General features: G+C 36.2%; 1 protein-coding gene across 2 annotated transcripts in view; it reads right to left on the reverse strand.

The window, feature by feature from the left end:
• GMDS (GDP-mannose 4,6-dehydratase) overlaps positions 1 to 17,951 on the reverse strand; it is a 667,570-nt gene that overhangs the window by 125,642 nt on the left and 523,977 nt on the right. For both annotated transcript variants that reach the window (XM_081055077.1, XM_081055078.1), the window contains exon 8: positions 16,933 to 17,051. In XM_081055077.1, coding sequence (XP_080911203.1) covers positions 16,933 to 17,051 — 119 coding nt within the window. The remainder of the gene's footprint in view (positions 1 to 16,932; positions 17,052 to 17,951) is intronic.

Below are 17,951 nucleotides of genomic sequence, written 5' to 3' on the forward strand. Positions count from 1 at the left end.
AGTTCTACAGGAGGCAGATTTAGGAAAAAAGGTGTTATAATTCTGATACATGGCCAATTACTTTTCAGAAGGGGTCAGGAGTCGGAGACAAAGACATGTCTAACTCCAACTGAGCAAGCTGGTTCTTCCTCCTACAAGGACCTTTCTCTGCTAAGTGTCTTTGTTAAATTTCTTCTGGTCATACAAGCATGAAACATTAGTGTAACCTTCTTTACTTTTTCTTGTCCCCAAATATATAATCAGGTGCCCAATCTTACAGTTTCTACATTTTATTTATCCCTTGTATTCACTATTGACAAATGTAATGTTCAATCAAGTAACTATTTCATTAACAGCAAACGCTTATATAGAGCTTAGGATATATCAGGCATGGTTTTAGGTGCTGCACCTATATTAACCCATTTAATCTTCACACAACTCCTGGGAGCTAGGTACTCTTAATAGCCCCATTTTACAATTGGGAAAATGGATACAGAGAGGATAAGTAAGTCCCCAAGGAAGTTGCAGAGCTGGGATTCCATCCCTAAGAATGTGGCACGGGGACTGTGTTTTTATGGCACACGGTATTATGTACACATAAGGACAGATATCTTAGGAATGGAGCTGACCACGTCATGAAATAAAAAAATTAAGACAGCATAATTGAGAGAAGGAGGCATGTACTCCTAAAGGTCTAGAAAAACATTTCTTCAAATATTAATAGTAATAAAACTATGAGTTACTAAAATACAATACTATCCTTGGCTTTCTAAGCTTTGTTCATATCTCACTGTGTTTTCTTTGCTCATTTCTGCCTGGTTTCCGACTGTGCGCACACTGTTCCCAAGAAGGACTCGCTAGGCTTGTGGAAAGCTCACAGACAGACGCAGTGGGGATTCTGAAGCTCAAGGAGCAGCTGTGGCCCTGGCACATGCAGTTGTCTGTGGCTTTCCTGCTTTTCTTCCAGCTGCGATCAATATGCCGATACATGGAGCCAATAGAAGACCCAGAGGAAGGAAATTGCAAAAAACCAAACAACAGAACATAACGTACAGACAGCATGCACAAAGCCATGATTTTATTATCTGGCCCTGAGAAGGAATTTTCTGTTTTCAGACAAACTGTGAGGAATATGCATTGTAAACACTCTTTTCCCACAAACCCAATGAGGTGATACAGAAAGACTTGGAAAGGTACTGGGCACACAGATGGTAACTGCCACCAGTGAGACATGCTGCCACTCGGAAGGCTCACTAAAGGACAAAGGAAGGTCTTTAGTTCATTTGGAATAGTCGTCACCTCACATCCATCTCTCTTTTCTGGAAGAGTTTGGACAAAGTTTGATTTCACTAAAATTTTATATACCAGGCAAAGGTAATTTTTAATATACCACTAAAAGCTTGATTTGTGGTTTAGTCTGTCAGTTGAAACAAAATGAAGGTCGTTGCCTGAAATTTGAAATAAATTTTAGTGAAACTGACTCAACTGCTTTACTGGGCCTTCCGTACAGAGGAAGAAACTACCAATGACAAGTATCACCTTAGGAAGTGACAGACAAACATTTCCCAGTGGGTGATTCACAGAATTGTTCTTTGTGTAGGATTTTTAACATAAAATTTTAAATTAAGCTTCGAAAATGCTGGGTTAAAAAAAGTTAAACACTTTCTTTAAACTGTTGATTTAAATCAGTTTCTTTAAATCTGGTGATTCTCCAAGAAGGGTTGTAATATTCAATATTTTTTAAAGGAACTAGACATGGAATGCTTTTTTAGAAATCTCCTGGAATAGCATCCTAGTTTGTGACAGACTGCGCTAGGTCAAAAAATAGGTATTTATCCCATGGGAATACAGGACAGAAGGGTGACTTGGTGACTGAAAACAGAACATTATCTCCAAGACAGGAGAATGGCCAACTTGCATATACTTCCAAAAGAGTCTTATTTGAGGATTCATTTGCAAGACTACCCCTAAGTTTGAAAAATTATGTATAAGATGATTCCTTACTACAAAAGCATATGTTCATTGTAGAAAATTTGGATATGGAGAAATGTATACAGAAGAATATGAAAAGTCACCCATAAATCTCCCATGTAGAAACTGACATTTATTAAATTTTTGGTGTGTTTTCTTCTAACTTTTTGTAGGCATAATTTTAGAGAATTTAGATCTAGTTAAACTGTATCCTGTTTTTTTGTCATCTAACGTCATAATGATATTTCATGTTATTCAGATTTCTCTTTAACATTATTGTTAATAGTTGTGTAACAGTTGATCAAATTCACTTAAACATTCCTTCACGATGGCCACTTAAGTTCCTTGTTTTCTATTCTTTTTATTAAAAAAGTCAACTATATTGAGGTATAACTTACAAACAATAAAATGTGTAACAAGTGAATAGTTAGATAAGTTTTGAAAATGCATGCATTCAAATAACCACTATCACAATCAAGATATAAAACATTTCTACCACCCCAAAACATTCCCTGTCCTTTTTCCTCGTCACTTCACCTGACATAGCCCCAATCATGCTCATACAACCACTGATTGGATTCTATAAGTACAAATTATTCTTTCCTGGAATATCATATAAATAGAATTGTACAGTATGTACTCTTTTATGGTTGACTTCTTTCACTAAATTGTAATGATCTTAAGATTTATCCATGTTGTTGTGTGTATCGGTAGTTTACTCCTTTTCATTATTGAATAGTATTCTGTTGTATGGACACTCCACATTTGTTTATTCATTCACTAGTTGATTAGACACTGGGGGAAGTCACGCTTTATTAGGAATAAAGCTGTAATTCATATTCATGTATAAGTCTCTATGTAGACACATGTTTTCATTTCTCTTTGGTAATCGTCTAGGAAAATTGCTGGTTATATGGTACATACAGATTTGATTTTAAAAGAAAGCCCAATGAATTTTCAAAGTGGTTGTACCATTTATACTTTCATCAGTAATGTAAGAGAGTTCCAATTGTTCCAACATCCTCATTAGTATTGTCGATCTTTCTCATTTTGGCCATTCTAAAGGGAGTGTAGTGGTAGTACATTGTGATAAAAATATGCATTTCCCAGATGACTAGTCACATTGAGCATTGTTTCATATCCTAAATGGCCATTTGTGTATTTTCTTGTGTGAAGTATCTGTTCAGATATTTGGCCCATTTTTAAAATAGTAAAATTGAGTCGATTGTCTCCTTATTTTTAAATTATGGGAGATCTTTGCATTTTCTAGTTACAAGTCCTTTGTCAGATATAACTATTACACTTATTTTTTTTTTTTGCAGACAATAGCTTGCTTTTTATTTTCTTAATGGTCACTTTCTTTTCTTACAAAATTAAAATATTTTTTCAATTACAGTTGACATTCAACATTATATTAGTTTCAGGTGTATAGCAAAGTGCTCAGACATTTATATAACTTATGAAGTGATCCCCCAATTAGTCTTGTACCCACCTGGCACTATACATAGTTAAAACAATATTATTGACTCTCTTCCCTATGCTGTACTTTATATTCCAATGATTATTTTGTAATTGCTAATTGGCACTTCTTAATCCCTACACCTTTTTCACACAGTCCTCAACCTCCTCCCATCTGGCAACCATTAGGTTGTTCTGTCTCTATGAGTTTGCTGCTGTCTAGCTTGTTCGTTTATTTTGTTTTTTAGATACACATATAAGTGAAATCATGGTATTTGTCTTTCTCTGTCTGACTTATTTCTCTTAGCATAATACCTTCTAGGTCCATCCATGTTGTCACAAATGGTAAGACTTCATTCTTTTTAATGGCCAAATAATATTCCATTGTATTTATCTATGTACCACTTCTTCTTTATCCACTCATCTTTTGACTGGAGCATTTAATCCATTTACATTTAATTATTGATAGGTATGAAGTTACTGCCATTTTATTAATTGTTTTCTGATTATTTTTGTATTTCTCTGTTCCTTTCTTATTCTCTTGCATGTTGATGACTTTCTGTAGTGTTCTGTTTGTATTCCTTTCTCTTTATTTCTCATAGATTTTTGGTTTGTGGTTAACACGTGCTTTTTCTCTTTTTCTTTTTAAGATTTCCTTTTTGTCTTTGACCTTTTGCATTTTAATTATAATGTGTCTTGGTGTGGGCCTCTGGGTTCATCTTGTTTGGGACTCTGCACATCTTGGACTTGCATGCCTGTTTCCTTCATCAGGTTAGGGAAGTTTTCAGTCATTTCTTCAAATTGGTTTTCAATCCCTAGCTCTCTCTCTTCTTCTAACGAGAATCAGTTTGGAACCAGCCTGTTTCTAGTCTCCACACCTCCTATCAGTCTTGTCATCATTTCTTCTTTATATCCTTAGTTATAGGAGTTCTGTTCAGCTTGTCTTCACGTGATTCTCAAGGGTGACTGTTCTATAATTTAACTGTAATTTTGATGTGACTGTGGGAAGAGGTGAACACAGCATTTACCTACTCCTCTGTTTTGATCGAAAGTCCTTAATGGTCACTTTCAAGGAGTAGAGATTTTTAATTGTAGTATTCTTTTAGTCATTTTTTGTTTGTTTTATGGTTCTTGCTTTTAGTGTCCTAAGAGATCCTTGCCTTTGCCCCAAACTGATTGAAAAATTCAACGCAAACATACATACACAAAACAAAAAAATCGTAAAGAATGATAAACTGAACTACATAAAAATAGTAAAATATTTGCTATTTGAAAGGCACTCTTAAGAAACTGAAAATGCAAGTCATGGATAGAAAGACCATATGTTCAAGACATGAAACCTCATGTAACTCAATAATTGGGAAACCACCTAAGAAATCTTGGCCTACCCCTGAGGTTTTCTATTTTGTTTTCATCTAATAGTTTTTTAGTTTTAGCTCTTACATTTAGGTCTACAACCCATTTCAATTAATATTTTTGTGCTATTTTTTTTGGTTTTTCTTTGTTTTAGTAGTTTCTCTAAGGTATGCACTTTAACTTATTGCAGTCTATCTTCAAATAATTTTGTATGAATTCATATCTAGTGTAAGAACCTTACAAACAATATAATGATGAAATGCTTCCATCCTGTCCCCATACTTTCTGATTCTGTTGTCATACAATTTACATATACATGTATTGGAAACTTCACAATATATTGCTATTATTTTTACTTTCAATAATTAATTATTTTTTAAAGAAATTTTAAAATGAGGAGGAAAACATTTACATTTTCCCACATATTTACCATTTTTCTTGCTCTTCCTTTCTTCACATGGATCCAAGCTTCAAACTAGTATCATTTCCTTCTGTCTAAATGTTTGCTGGCAATGAACCATCTCAGTTTTTGTCTGTCTGAATAAAGTCTTTAATTCACTGCCATTTTTGAAATAGTTTCACTAGGTACAGAATTCTAGGTTGTATGTGTCTCTCAGCAGTTTAAAGATGTTGCTCCATTGACTTCTGCCTTGCATAGTTTTTGATAACAAAACATCCTTCTAATAGTTCTCTGTAAATAATTCTCTTCTTTTTTCTGGGTACTTTTAAGATTTTCTGTAATTTGATTATCATGTATCCTTGTGGGATTTTCTTTGTGTTTATCATGTTGGGGATTTATTAACTCTCTTGAGGACCTGTGACTTTATTTTCTTTTATTTTTTATGTATTGCTGAATTTGGTTTGCTGATATTATGTTGAGGATTTTCGCCTCTATATAGTCATTAGGGATATTGGTCTATAGTTTTCTTTTTTTTTGTAATGTCTTTGACTGGTTTTGGAATCAGGGTAATGGTCGCCTTGTAAAATGAGCTTGGGTGCCTTCCCTTCTCTTGAATTTTCTGGAATAGTTTGAGAAGACTAGGTGTTAATTTTCTTTTTCTTTTGAATGTTTGGTAAAATTCGTCTGTGAAGCCATCTGGTCCAGGACTTTTGTTTGTTGATTACTGATTTGATTTCCTTAGTAGTAATTGGTCTGTTCAGATTTTCTGTTTCTTCTTGATTCAGCCTTGGAAGATTGTATGCTTCTAGGAATTTATCCATTTCTTCCAGATTGTCCAATTTGTTGATGACTTTTCTCATAGTATTTTCTTGAAATTTTTTGTATTTCTGTGGTGTCGTCACTTCTCCACTTTCACTTCTGATTTTATTTCGGTCCTCTTTCTTTTTTTCTTGATGAGTCTGGTTAAAGGTTTCTCAATTATTTATCTTTAAAAAAAACCCAGCTTTTGGTTCCATTGACATTTTGTATTTTTATAAAGTCTCCATTTCATTTCTGCTCTGATCTTTATTATTTACCATAATCAAAGGTTGGAAGCAACAAACAAAACATACAATGAATTATTATTCAGTCTCAAAAAGGAATGAAATGCTGATAGAAGCAACAACATAGATGACTCTTGAGGACATTAAGCTCTGTGAAATAAGCCAAACACAAAGGACAACTACTGTATTATTCCACTTATATGAAGTACCTTGAGGCAAATTTATAGACAGAAAGTAGAATGGTGGTTGCCAGGGGCAGGGGGAGAATGGAATGAGGAATTATTGTTTAATAGGTACAGAGTTTCAGTTTAGAAATATTAGAAAGTTCTGAAGATGGATGGTGGTGATGGTTGCATAACATTATGAATTTACTTAACAACACTGAATTGTGTCAAAAAAAGGTGATTAAAACTAGGGCTTTTGGTCATAATGCGGAGCAGACAAATTCTGTGCTCATCTGTTTCCACCCTACATCAAAATTACAACCAAATTATAAAGCAACCACTCTTAAGAATCATCTGAAGACCAGATGAACAGAATTCCTATAACTAAGGATATAAAGTAGAAGCCATGTTGAGAGCAGTAGGAGGGGTGGAAACACAAAACTGACAGATTCCACACCCACATGTGATGGTTAAGAATCAGGAGGGATACATGGGCTGTGGCAGTCCTTTCAGAGAAGCAAGGAATTCCTGCCCTACACCAGGCTCCCCCGCCCAGAGCACCAGTGCTGGGAAAAGGAGTCCCCACATCTGACCATGAAAAGCAGCAAGGTGAACCCTACAGGGGGAACCTAAGGGCTCTTGTAGACCCAGATGTCCTTTTGGGTTAAGTTGTGCTTAACCCAATCACAACTCACTTGCTCACAAACAGTTGCCCTAAACTCCAAGTGAAGGGACAGCAGCTTGAAAAGTACCAGAGACATATGGTGAGGAAATGAATCATCTGAATTCAAGATGAGAGCTGGAGGAGCAGTTCTCTCTGGGACAGAAATGCTGGAAGGTGCTATTGTTCCTTTATTGAGCCCTCCCCCCACAGAACTGGCAGATGCAGGTGGAAGTGCTGGCCGGTACCATTGTTCTTTTGTTGAGCCCTCCCCTCCTCCCACACAGCCTGCAGGCACAGATAAGTGCCAAATCTGAGTCTCCATTTACCTGTTTAACACTTCTTGCCCGAACTTGGTATATAGACCCTGCCCCACCCAACTAGCTCACCGAACTGAAACTTTCAGTGGTTTTCACACACAAGTGGTCAACCTCAGCTTATGCTGTGGACTGTCCTAAGATCTCAATTCCATAAACCCCAAAAAGCAGTGCTTGCCCTTAGAGTGTCATGTACCTTTTGCTAAGCAGACCCAAGCATGGTGCTAGTGGCAGCTGGCCTTAGTTTGAAGCACAGCCTCTCCCTGGTCTTCAAGCCCAGCCCAGGCATCTATCAACCAGAGACACTTTGTAGGTGTTACCAATTGGCCCTGGGCCAAGCACAGCCAGCAAGTGACAAGGGCCTGCATTGAAGCCCCTCCCCAAATGCTCCAAAACAAACAAATATGGTGGCCAGCTTTAGACCATACAAAAGCACCACTCAGTTAATGCCATAAACAGAACAATGAAAGGGTGGCCTCAGCAGGCACCAGAGCCCTCCAAATGTGAATCCTGATCCATGGGGTCAGTCCCCACACAATAGCTTGTCTACTATAGTTACGGCATCCTCACATCCAATTAGCCTGAGGGCCAATACCACCCACTGATGTGCCAATAGCAATCAAGGCTCAAATAAAATAGGAAGACACACACAACCCACACAAGGAACACGTCTGGAGCATCCGGCTCAGGTGACCAGGGAGACTGTGCTACTTGGCCCCACAGGACACCTGCTACATAAAGCCACTGTGCCAAAGCTGGGAGACATAGCAGATCTACTTGATACATAGAAACAAACACAGGGAGGCAGCCAAAATGAGGAGACAAAGAAACATGTCCCAACTGAAAGAATAGGACCAAACTTCAGAAAAACAACTAAACAAAATGGAGACAAGCAATCTACCAGATACAGAGTTCAAACTCTGGTTATAAGGATGCTCAATGAACATAGAAGAATAGATGATCTCAGTGAGAACTTCGACAAAGAGATAACAACCATAGAAACAAAACATATCAAAACAGAAACAGTCAGAAATAAAGAATACATTAAATGGAATCAACAAAAGATTAGATGAAACAGAGGATCAAATCAGCAATCTGGAATTGAAGGTTGCAGAAAACACCCAATCGAAGCAGCAAAAAGGAAAAAAGAATTCAAAAAAATGAGGATAGTTTAAGGATCTCTGGGGCAACATTAAGCGTAACAACATTCTCATCATAAGAGTAGCAGAAGGAGAAAAGAGAGAGCAGCAATTCAAAACCTATTAGAAGAAATAATGACTGAAAATCCCTAACCTGGTGAAGAAAACAGACATATAAGTCCAGGAAATGCAGAAAGTCCAAAACAATATAAACCCAAAGAGGCCCACACCAAGATGCATCATAATTAAAATACAAAAGTTTAAAGAATAAAAAGAGAATCTTTAAAGTAGCAAGAGAAAAGCACTCAGTTACCAACAAGGGAGCTTCTATAAGACTGTCAGCTGATTTCTCAACAGAAAGTTTGCAGGCCAGAAGGGATTGGCAGGAAATATTCAAGTGATGAAAAGCAAGGACCTACAACCAAGATTACTCTACCCAGCAAAGCTATCATTTAGAATCAAAGGAGAGAAAAACTGTTTTCCAGACAAGAAAAAGTTAAAGGAGTTGATGACCATTATACCAGTATTACAAGAAGTATTAAAAGGAATTCTTTAAGAAGAAAAAAAAATGAATAATAAAATGAGAATAACTACACACCTATCAATAATCACTTTAAATGTAAATGGATTAAATACGAAGTCAGAAGACATAGGATGGCTAAATGGATAAGAAAACAAGACCCATTCGTATGCTGCCTATAAGAGACCCACTTCAGATTGAAAGACACACATAGAGTGAAAGTAAAAGGATGAAAAAAGATATTTCATGCAAATGGAAAGAAAAGAATTCTGGGGTAGCAGTAGTTATATCAGATACAATAGACTTTAAAAGAGATTCTATAAGAGGACACAAAGAAGGACATTTATTAATGCTAAAGGGATCTATTCAACAAGAGATTATAATCCTTGTGAACATTTATGCACCCAATGTAGGAACACCTGAGTATAGAAAGCAAATATTGACAGATATAATAGGAGAGAGTCACAGTAATACAGTAATAGTAGGGGACTTAAGCACGCCATTGAAATCAATAGATAGATCATCTACACTGAAAATCAACAAGGGAACAGCGACCTTAACTAACACATTAAAGCAGATGGATTTAAATGATATTTTTAGAACATTTCACTTCAAAGCAACAGAATATACATTCTTTTCAAGTGCACATGGAATGTTTTCCAGGATAGACCACGTTAGGCCACAAAACGAGTGGCAATAAATTTAAGAAGATTGAAATCACATCAAGCTTCTTCTCTGACCACAGTGGTATGAAACTAGAAATCAATTACAAGACAAAAAACTGAGAAACACACAAACACATGGAGGCTAAATAACATGGTACTAAACAATGAATGGGTCAACCAAAAAATCAGGGAAGAAATCAAACGGCATCTTGAGACAAATGAAAATAAAAACACAATGACCCAAAATCTATGGGACACAGCAAAAGCAGTCCTAACAGGGAAATTCATAGCAATACAGACCTCAAGAAAGAAGAAAAATCTGAAATCAACAATCTAACCTTACTCTTGAAGGAACTACCATGTTTCCCCGAAAATAAGACCAGATCTTACATTAATTTTTGCTCCAAAAGACTCATTAGGGCTTATGTTCAGGGGATGTCATCCTGAAAAATCATGCTAGGGCTTATTTTCTGGTTAGGTCTTATTTTCAGGGAAACATGGTAGCAAAGAACAGCAAAGGCCAGAATGAGCAGAAAAAAGGAAATAAAGATCAGAGTGTTAACCAAGGATGTGAAGGACCTATATGCTGAAAACTATAAGACATTTTTGAAAGAAATTGAGGAAGACACAAAGAACTGGAAAGACATTCCGTGCTCATGGATTGGAAGAATCAACATAGTTAAAATGGCTACATTACCCAGAGCAATAAACAGATTTAATGCAATCCACATCAAAATCCCAATGCCATTTTTAAAAGAAATAGAACAAAAAATCCATCAGATTTGTTTGGAACCACAAAAGACCCCGAATAGCCAAAGCAATCTTAAGAAAAAAGAACAATGCTGGAGGTATCACACTGCCTGACTAGCTTATACCACAGGGCTACAGCAATCAAAACAGCATGGTACTGGCAGAAAAACAGACACATAGACCAATAGAATAGAATTGAGAACCCAGAAATAAAACCACATAAATATGGACAGATAATTTTTGACAAAGAAGCTAAAACATACAATGGAGGACAGACAGCCTCTTCAATAAATGGTGGTGGGAGAATTGGATAGCCACGTGCAAAAGAATGAAACTGGACTGTTATCTGTCACCATGTACCAAAATTAATTCAAAATGGATCAAAGACTTAAGCATAAGACCTGACACAATAAACTGCATAGAAGAAAACATAGGTACTAAATTTATGGACCTTGGGTTCAAAGAGCATTTTATGACTTTGACTCCAAAGGCAATGGAAGTAAAAGCTAAAATAAACAAATGGGACTATATGAAACTTAAAAGTTTCTGCACAGCAGAAGAAACCATCGACAAAATAAAGAGACAACTGACTGAACAGGAGAAGATTTTTGCAAACAGTTCCTCCGATAAGGGTCTAATATCCAAAATATACAAGGATCTCATGAAACTCAAGAACAAAAAAACAAACAACCCAATTGAAAAATGGGAAGAGGACCTGAAGAGACATTTCTCCAAAGAGGACATACAAATGGCAAATAGACATATGAAAAAATGCTCAACATCACTAATCATCAGAGAAATGCAAATAAAAACCACACTGAGATATCACCTCACCCCAGTCAGAATGGCTATCATCAAGACAAATAGTAACAAGTGTTGGAGAGGCTGTGGAGAAAAAGGAACCCTCATACACTGTTGGTGGGAATGCAGACTGGTGCAGCCGCTATGGAAGGCAGTGTGGAGGTTCCTCAAAAAATTACGAATAGAATTACCATATGTCCCAGCAATCCCTCTCCTGGGTATCTACCCAAAGAATTTGAAATCATTTATCCATAAAGACACGTGTGCTCCAATGTTCACTGCAGCTTTGTTTACGGTGCCAAGACATGGAAACAACCAAAATGTCCTTCGATAGATGAATGGATAAAGAAGTTGTGGTACATATACACAATGGAATACTATTCGGCGTTAAGGAAAGATGATATAGGAGCATTTGTGACAACATGGATGGATCTTGAGAGTATAATGCGAAGTGAAATAAGTCAGACAGAAAAAGCAGAGAATCCTATGATTTCACTGATATGTGGTATATAAACCAAAAACAACAAAAGAACAAGACAAACAAATGAAAAACAAAAACTCATAGACACAGACAATAGTTTAGTGGTTACCAGAGGGTACGGGGGGTGGGGGGAGGGAGATGAGGGTAAGGGGGATCAAATATATGGTGATGGAAGGAGAACTGACTCTGGGTGGTGAACACACAATGGGATTTATAGATGATGTGATACAGAATTGTACACCTGAAATTATGTAATTTCATTAACAATTGTCACCCCAATAAATTTAAAAAAAGAATATTTTCAAGTAAATAATATAAAATTAAACAACTTAGAAAAATGAGCCAATACGTGGGCAAAAAACGTTTCAAAACGAAGATGCACAAATTGCCAGTGAGCACATGAAACATTACTCAAATTAGGTCAGCAGAGAAATGCGAATTATAGCCACATGACTATGTCAATGGATGCAAAACACCTATTCAACAAATTTCAAACCCATTAACGATAAAAGTCCTTAGCTACCTAAAGAAGAATAAAACATATTCAAGTGATAAGGGGAATCTATTAATATCTACAGCCAGCATACTACTCAACAGTGCAATGATGAAGGCTTTGTTCATGAAATTGAGAAAAAGGCAAAGGCATTTGCTTGTATCAGTTTAATACTTGCTATCGTAGCCAGTTCAATAGTCAAGAAAAAGGAAATAAAGTCCATACAGATTGAAAGAAAAAAAAAAAGATCAGAGTGGAAATAAACTAGAGTCTATAAAAACAATACAAAAGATCAATGAAACCAAGATCTTGTTCTTTGAAAAGATAAACAAATTTGATAAATGTTTAACCAGACTCATCAAGAAATAAAGAGAGAGGACCCAAATAAATAAAATCGGAAATGAAAGAAGAGAATTGAGAAGTGACATCAAAGAAATACAAATGATAATGAAAAAAATATTATGAACAATAATTATATGCAAACAAATTGGACAGCCTGGAAGAAATAGATAACTTCCTAGAAACACACAATCTTCTAACACTGAATCAAGAAGAAAGAGATAATCTGAACAGATCAATAACTACTGATGAAATCAAATCAGTAACAACAACAACAACCAAAAAACAAAAAACAAAAAAACCAACATTACTAAAGTCCTGGACCAGAGGGCTTCACAGGTGAATTTACCTAACAGTCAAAGAAGTAACACCTATCCTTCTCAAACCATTCATTTATAATAAAAACTCTCAGCAAAGTGGGAATAGATGGGACATACCTCAATATCATAAAGGCCACTGAAGGAAGAGCCACAGCTAACATCATACTCCACGTTGAAAAGCTAAAAGCATTCTCCTTAAGATCAGGAACAAGACAAGGATGTCCACTTTCAGTACTTTTATTCATCATAGTATTGGAAGTCTTAGCCACAGCAATCAGGCAAGGAAAAAAAAAGAGAAAAGGAAAGAAAAGGCATCCAAATTGAAAACAAAGAAATAAAACTGTCATTATTTGCAGATACTACATAGACAGAACCTTAAAGATGCCACCAAAAACTATTAGAACTGATAAATGAATTCAGTGAAGTAGTAGAATATAAATTTAATATTCAGAAATCAGTTGTATTTTTATACCAGTAATGTACTATCAGAAAGAGAAGTTAATAAAACAATTCCATTTACAATTGTATCAAAAAAATACCTAGGAATGAATTTAAATAATGAGGTAAACAACCTGTACTCAGAAAATTATGACATTGAAGAAAGAAATTGAAGGAGATAGAAATAAATGGAAGGATTTACCATGCTCATGGATAGGATGGATTAATATAGTTAAAATGTCCATAATACCCAAAGCAATCTATTGGTTCAATACACTCCCTATGGCATTTTTCACAGAACTAGAACAACTAATCCTAAAATTTATATGGAACCATAAATGATCCTGAATAGCCAAAACAATCTTGAGAAAGAAGAACAAAGTTGGAGGTATTATGCTACCTGATATGAAAGGCTAGATACTACAAGGCTAGAGTAATCAAAACAGCATGGTACTGGCATAAAAACAGATAAATAGATCAGTGGATCAGAATAGAGAGCTCAGAAATAACCACCTGCCAATATGGCAATTAATTTATGACAAAAGATGCAAGATATACAATGGGGCAAAGACATCTCTTCAATAAATTGTGTTGAAAAAACTGGACAGATATGTGTAAAAAAATAAAACTGGACCCCATTCTGACACCATATGCAAGAATAAACTCACAACAGATTAAAGACTTAAATGTAAGACCTGAAACCATAAAACTCCTAGAAAAAAATATAGGCAGTAAACTGTCTAATATCGCTCTTAACAATATTTTTTTGGATATGTCTCCTTGGGCAAGGGAAAGAAAAGAAAATACAAACAAGTGGGAATACATCAAAATAACAAGTTTTTGCACAGCAAACGAAACCAAAAGAAAAATATAATCTACTGAATGGGAATAGGTATTCATCAACAATTTATCCAATAAGGGGTTAATATACAAGATACATAAATAACTCATACAACTTAACACAAAAAACAAACATTCCAATTAAAATTCACAGAGGAACTGAGGGGACATTTCTCTAAAAGGGACATGGCGATAAACAATAGACATGAAAAGATGCTCAAAGTCACTAATCCTCAGAGAAATGCAAATTAAAACAATAATGAGCTATCACCGTATACCTGTCAGAAGGGCTATCATCAATAAGTCAATAAATAACAAGTATTGGTGAGGTTGTGAAAAATAGGGAACCCTCATGCACTGTGGGTGGGATTGCAAATTGGTGTAGCCCTTATGGAAAACAGTATGGAGGTTTCTCAAAAAATTAAAAATAGAACTACCACATAACCCAGCAATTCCACTTCTGGGTATTTATCTGAAGATATCTAAAACACTAATCTGAAAAGATGTGTGCACCTCTATGTTCACTGCAGCATTATTTACAATAGCCAAGATATGGAAGTAATCTAAGTATCCATCAATAGATGACTGTATAAAGAATAAGTGTTACACATATACAAGGGAATATTACTCGGCTATATAAAAAAAGAACTCTTACCATTTGGGACAACATGGATGGACCTAGAGGGTGTTGTGCTAAGTGAAATAAGTGAGATAGAGAAAGACAAATACCTTCTGATTTCACTTATACGTGGAATCTAAAAAACAAAGTAAACAAACAAAAGAGCAACAAACGCATAGCTACAGAGAACAAACTGATGGTTGCCAGTTGGAAGGGGGTATAGGACAGGGTGAAAAAGGTGAAGGGATTAAGGAGTACAAATTGTCAGTTACAAAATAGTCATGGGGATGTAAACTACAGCTTGGGAAAAAGTTAATAATATTGTAGTAACTATATGTGGTGTCAGGCAAGACATATCTGGGGAAATCACTTTCTAAGTTATATAAATGTCTAACCAGTATGCTGTACACCAGAAAGTAATATAATATTGAATGTCAAGTGTAATTGAAAACTAAAATATATTAAAAAATAATAATGATTAAAATGGTAAATTTTGTTATATACCAGGGGTGCCAAAAAATGTATACACGTGGACACTTTGGTCAATGTTGCTCAAGCAGTAGTTCTCTGTAATCAGAAGTGTCTGGATGCTGATGGCAACCACTTTGAGCACCTCTTGTAATTGCAGAAGTCATATGAGACTTGTATTCGTCTTTTGTTATCAGTATATATTGAGTATTAAATTTTTTTTTAAAGATGTTATTGGGGGAAGGGGAACAGGACTTTATTGGGGAACAGTGTGTACTTCCAGGACTTTTTTCTAAGTCAAGTTGTTGTCCTTTCAATCTTAGTTGTGGAGGGCGCAGCTCAGCTCCAGGTGCAGTTGCCGTTGCTAGTTGCAGGGGGCGCAGTCCAGCATCCCTTGAGGGAGTCGAACCGGCAACCTTGTGGTTGAAAGGACGTGCTCCAACCAACTGAGCCATCTGGGAGCTCAGCGGCAGCTCAGCTCAAGGTGCCGTGTTCAATCTTAGTTGCAGGGGGTGCTGCCCACTATCCCTTGCAGGAGTTGAGGAATTGAACTGGCAACCTTGTGGTTGAGAGTCCGCGCTCCAACCAACTGAGCCACCCAGGAGGCAGCTCAGCTCAAGGTGCTGTGTTCAATCTTAGTTGTAGGGGGTGCTTCCCACCATCCCTTGGAGGAGTTGAGGAATTGAACTGGCAACCTTGTGGTTGAGAGCCTACTGGCCCATGTGGGAATCGAACAAGCAGCCTTCAGAGTTAGGAGCATGGAGCTCTAACCACCTGAGCCACCGTGCTGACCCCCGAGTATTACAATTTTAATACAGTTTTCCTTTCTTAAAATGTGTATACATGTTTTTGGTACCCTCTATGTGTTTTACCACATTTAAAAAACTGAGAAAAAAGGAAGAATCTTTCAATATTCCATGTGTAATGAAGGATTTCCCACAAAGCTTTCAAATATTGCAATAAAAATCCGACTTCAAAATTTGTATAATGCAACAAGTAAATGTAACGCATGATTACAAACTGGATCATTTTGATATAAAGGATAGCATTCACCTTACTGGCAAAGATCAAATCAGATCTGATGAGTAGACAGTAGCAATTTATCTATGGTGAATTTCCTGATTTTGATGTTTGTATTGCGTTTATGTGCGATAATTGCATTGTTTATAGAAAATACACACAAAAGTCCTGGGTGATGGATGTTAGGCTTGTAACGTACTCTCAGCGGTTCAAAGAAAAGGAGATTGCTTGTAATGTGTTTGAAACTTCTCTGTACTTTTTTAATGGTTTCAAAAATTTAAAATATAAAGTGAAAGCATTAAAAAAGATTGTGTAATGTTATTGTGTTGATCTGGTAAGAGTAGATTTAGCTACAGTAACATTATAGTAAACCATATACAGTATAAACCATAATAAAACATTTATAATTAAAAGTAATTTAGAATGTTTTAAAAATTAAAAATATTAAAAAATAAAACAGATAATAGAATTTTTCAAAAGATTGTTTAGATGCTGACAGACATTTCACATGGAATAACTGTGGGTGGAAGCCATGAAATACCAAGACCCTGCTCCATACTGAAACTGCAGATATTGTTTTACAAGAGAGTAAAAAGGGAAAAAAGACCAAACTGGGACAGACTAGCAAGCACATATACAAATCTGCCAGCAAATGTCTGATGAATGCAGAAATGAGCTCAGTTTACTTACACAATGGTTTTTCCAATGTGCAAAAACGATTTCTCTACAAATTCCCGGACACTATGGACTTCCCCAGTGGCGATGACAAAATCCTCCGGCTGATCATTCTGCAACATGAGCCACATTGCCTAGAGAGAGAGGAAAATCCAGGTTAAAGGTGCACTCAGCTGCCACTGGGAAATGGAATGTTATCAAACTCACATAATTGACTATGGACATTGTTAAAAGGTAAACTGAGGCAAATTCAATTTTTTTAAGAGTTTATCTGATCCTACGTCTATCCGAACAGTGCAGCGCTAAAGCAAAGGTGGTTAGGAATGCTTCACCACGGGCTAGGGGGCAAAGTTTTTATAGAGCAGACACTGAAGCAAAGCCAGTAAGTTGTTTGGTTGGCTACAGCATATGCAGTTGCCTTATCTGGGACTCAAGTTAGCTGTTTGTGATGAGTTGTTCTTAAGTTTCATTTGCTTGGTTTTGAGTGAATTGAGTCTGGCTTCATGTCTCTACCAAGACATTAAGCACCTGAGGTCAATGTAATGGTGTCCATGTTGAAATACTTTAAAATGACTATGAGTTTCATACAGTATTCTGGCCGCTATAGTAGTGGCTCTGAAACCTTAATGTCCCTCGGAGCCATGTGGGGAGCATCCCAGTATGGATGCCTGGGCCACAGGCGCAGACGTTCGGGCTCAGTAGAGAACATGCTTCAGGCATTTTTATCTTTAACATCAGGTGATTCTCATGCAACAGGTCCTTGGGGTGAAATTTAGAAGAACAAAATGTTAAAGAGTATCTGTGGCAAAGAATTTTCCCATAATACATATAAGAAAAGACTAGTTTAAAAAGTCTTATCTAATATACTGTCATATCATGGATAGAAGGTAAGGAAACGTCATTTGAAGACAGATGTTTGTTCCCCCAAATATACACAAATTTAACAGTAAAGTTAAAAAATTTACCAATGTGTTGACATTAAAAAGAAAAATAATCAAGAATCATTAATGGAAAAACAATCCTATAATGAATAG

Source organism: Rhinolophus hipposideros (genome assembly GCF_964194185.1).
Source record: "Rhinolophus hipposideros genome assembly, chromosome: 8".
NCBI classification, from domain to species: domain Eukaryota; kingdom Metazoa; phylum Chordata; class Mammalia; order Chiroptera; family Rhinolophidae; genus Rhinolophus; species Rhinolophus hipposideros.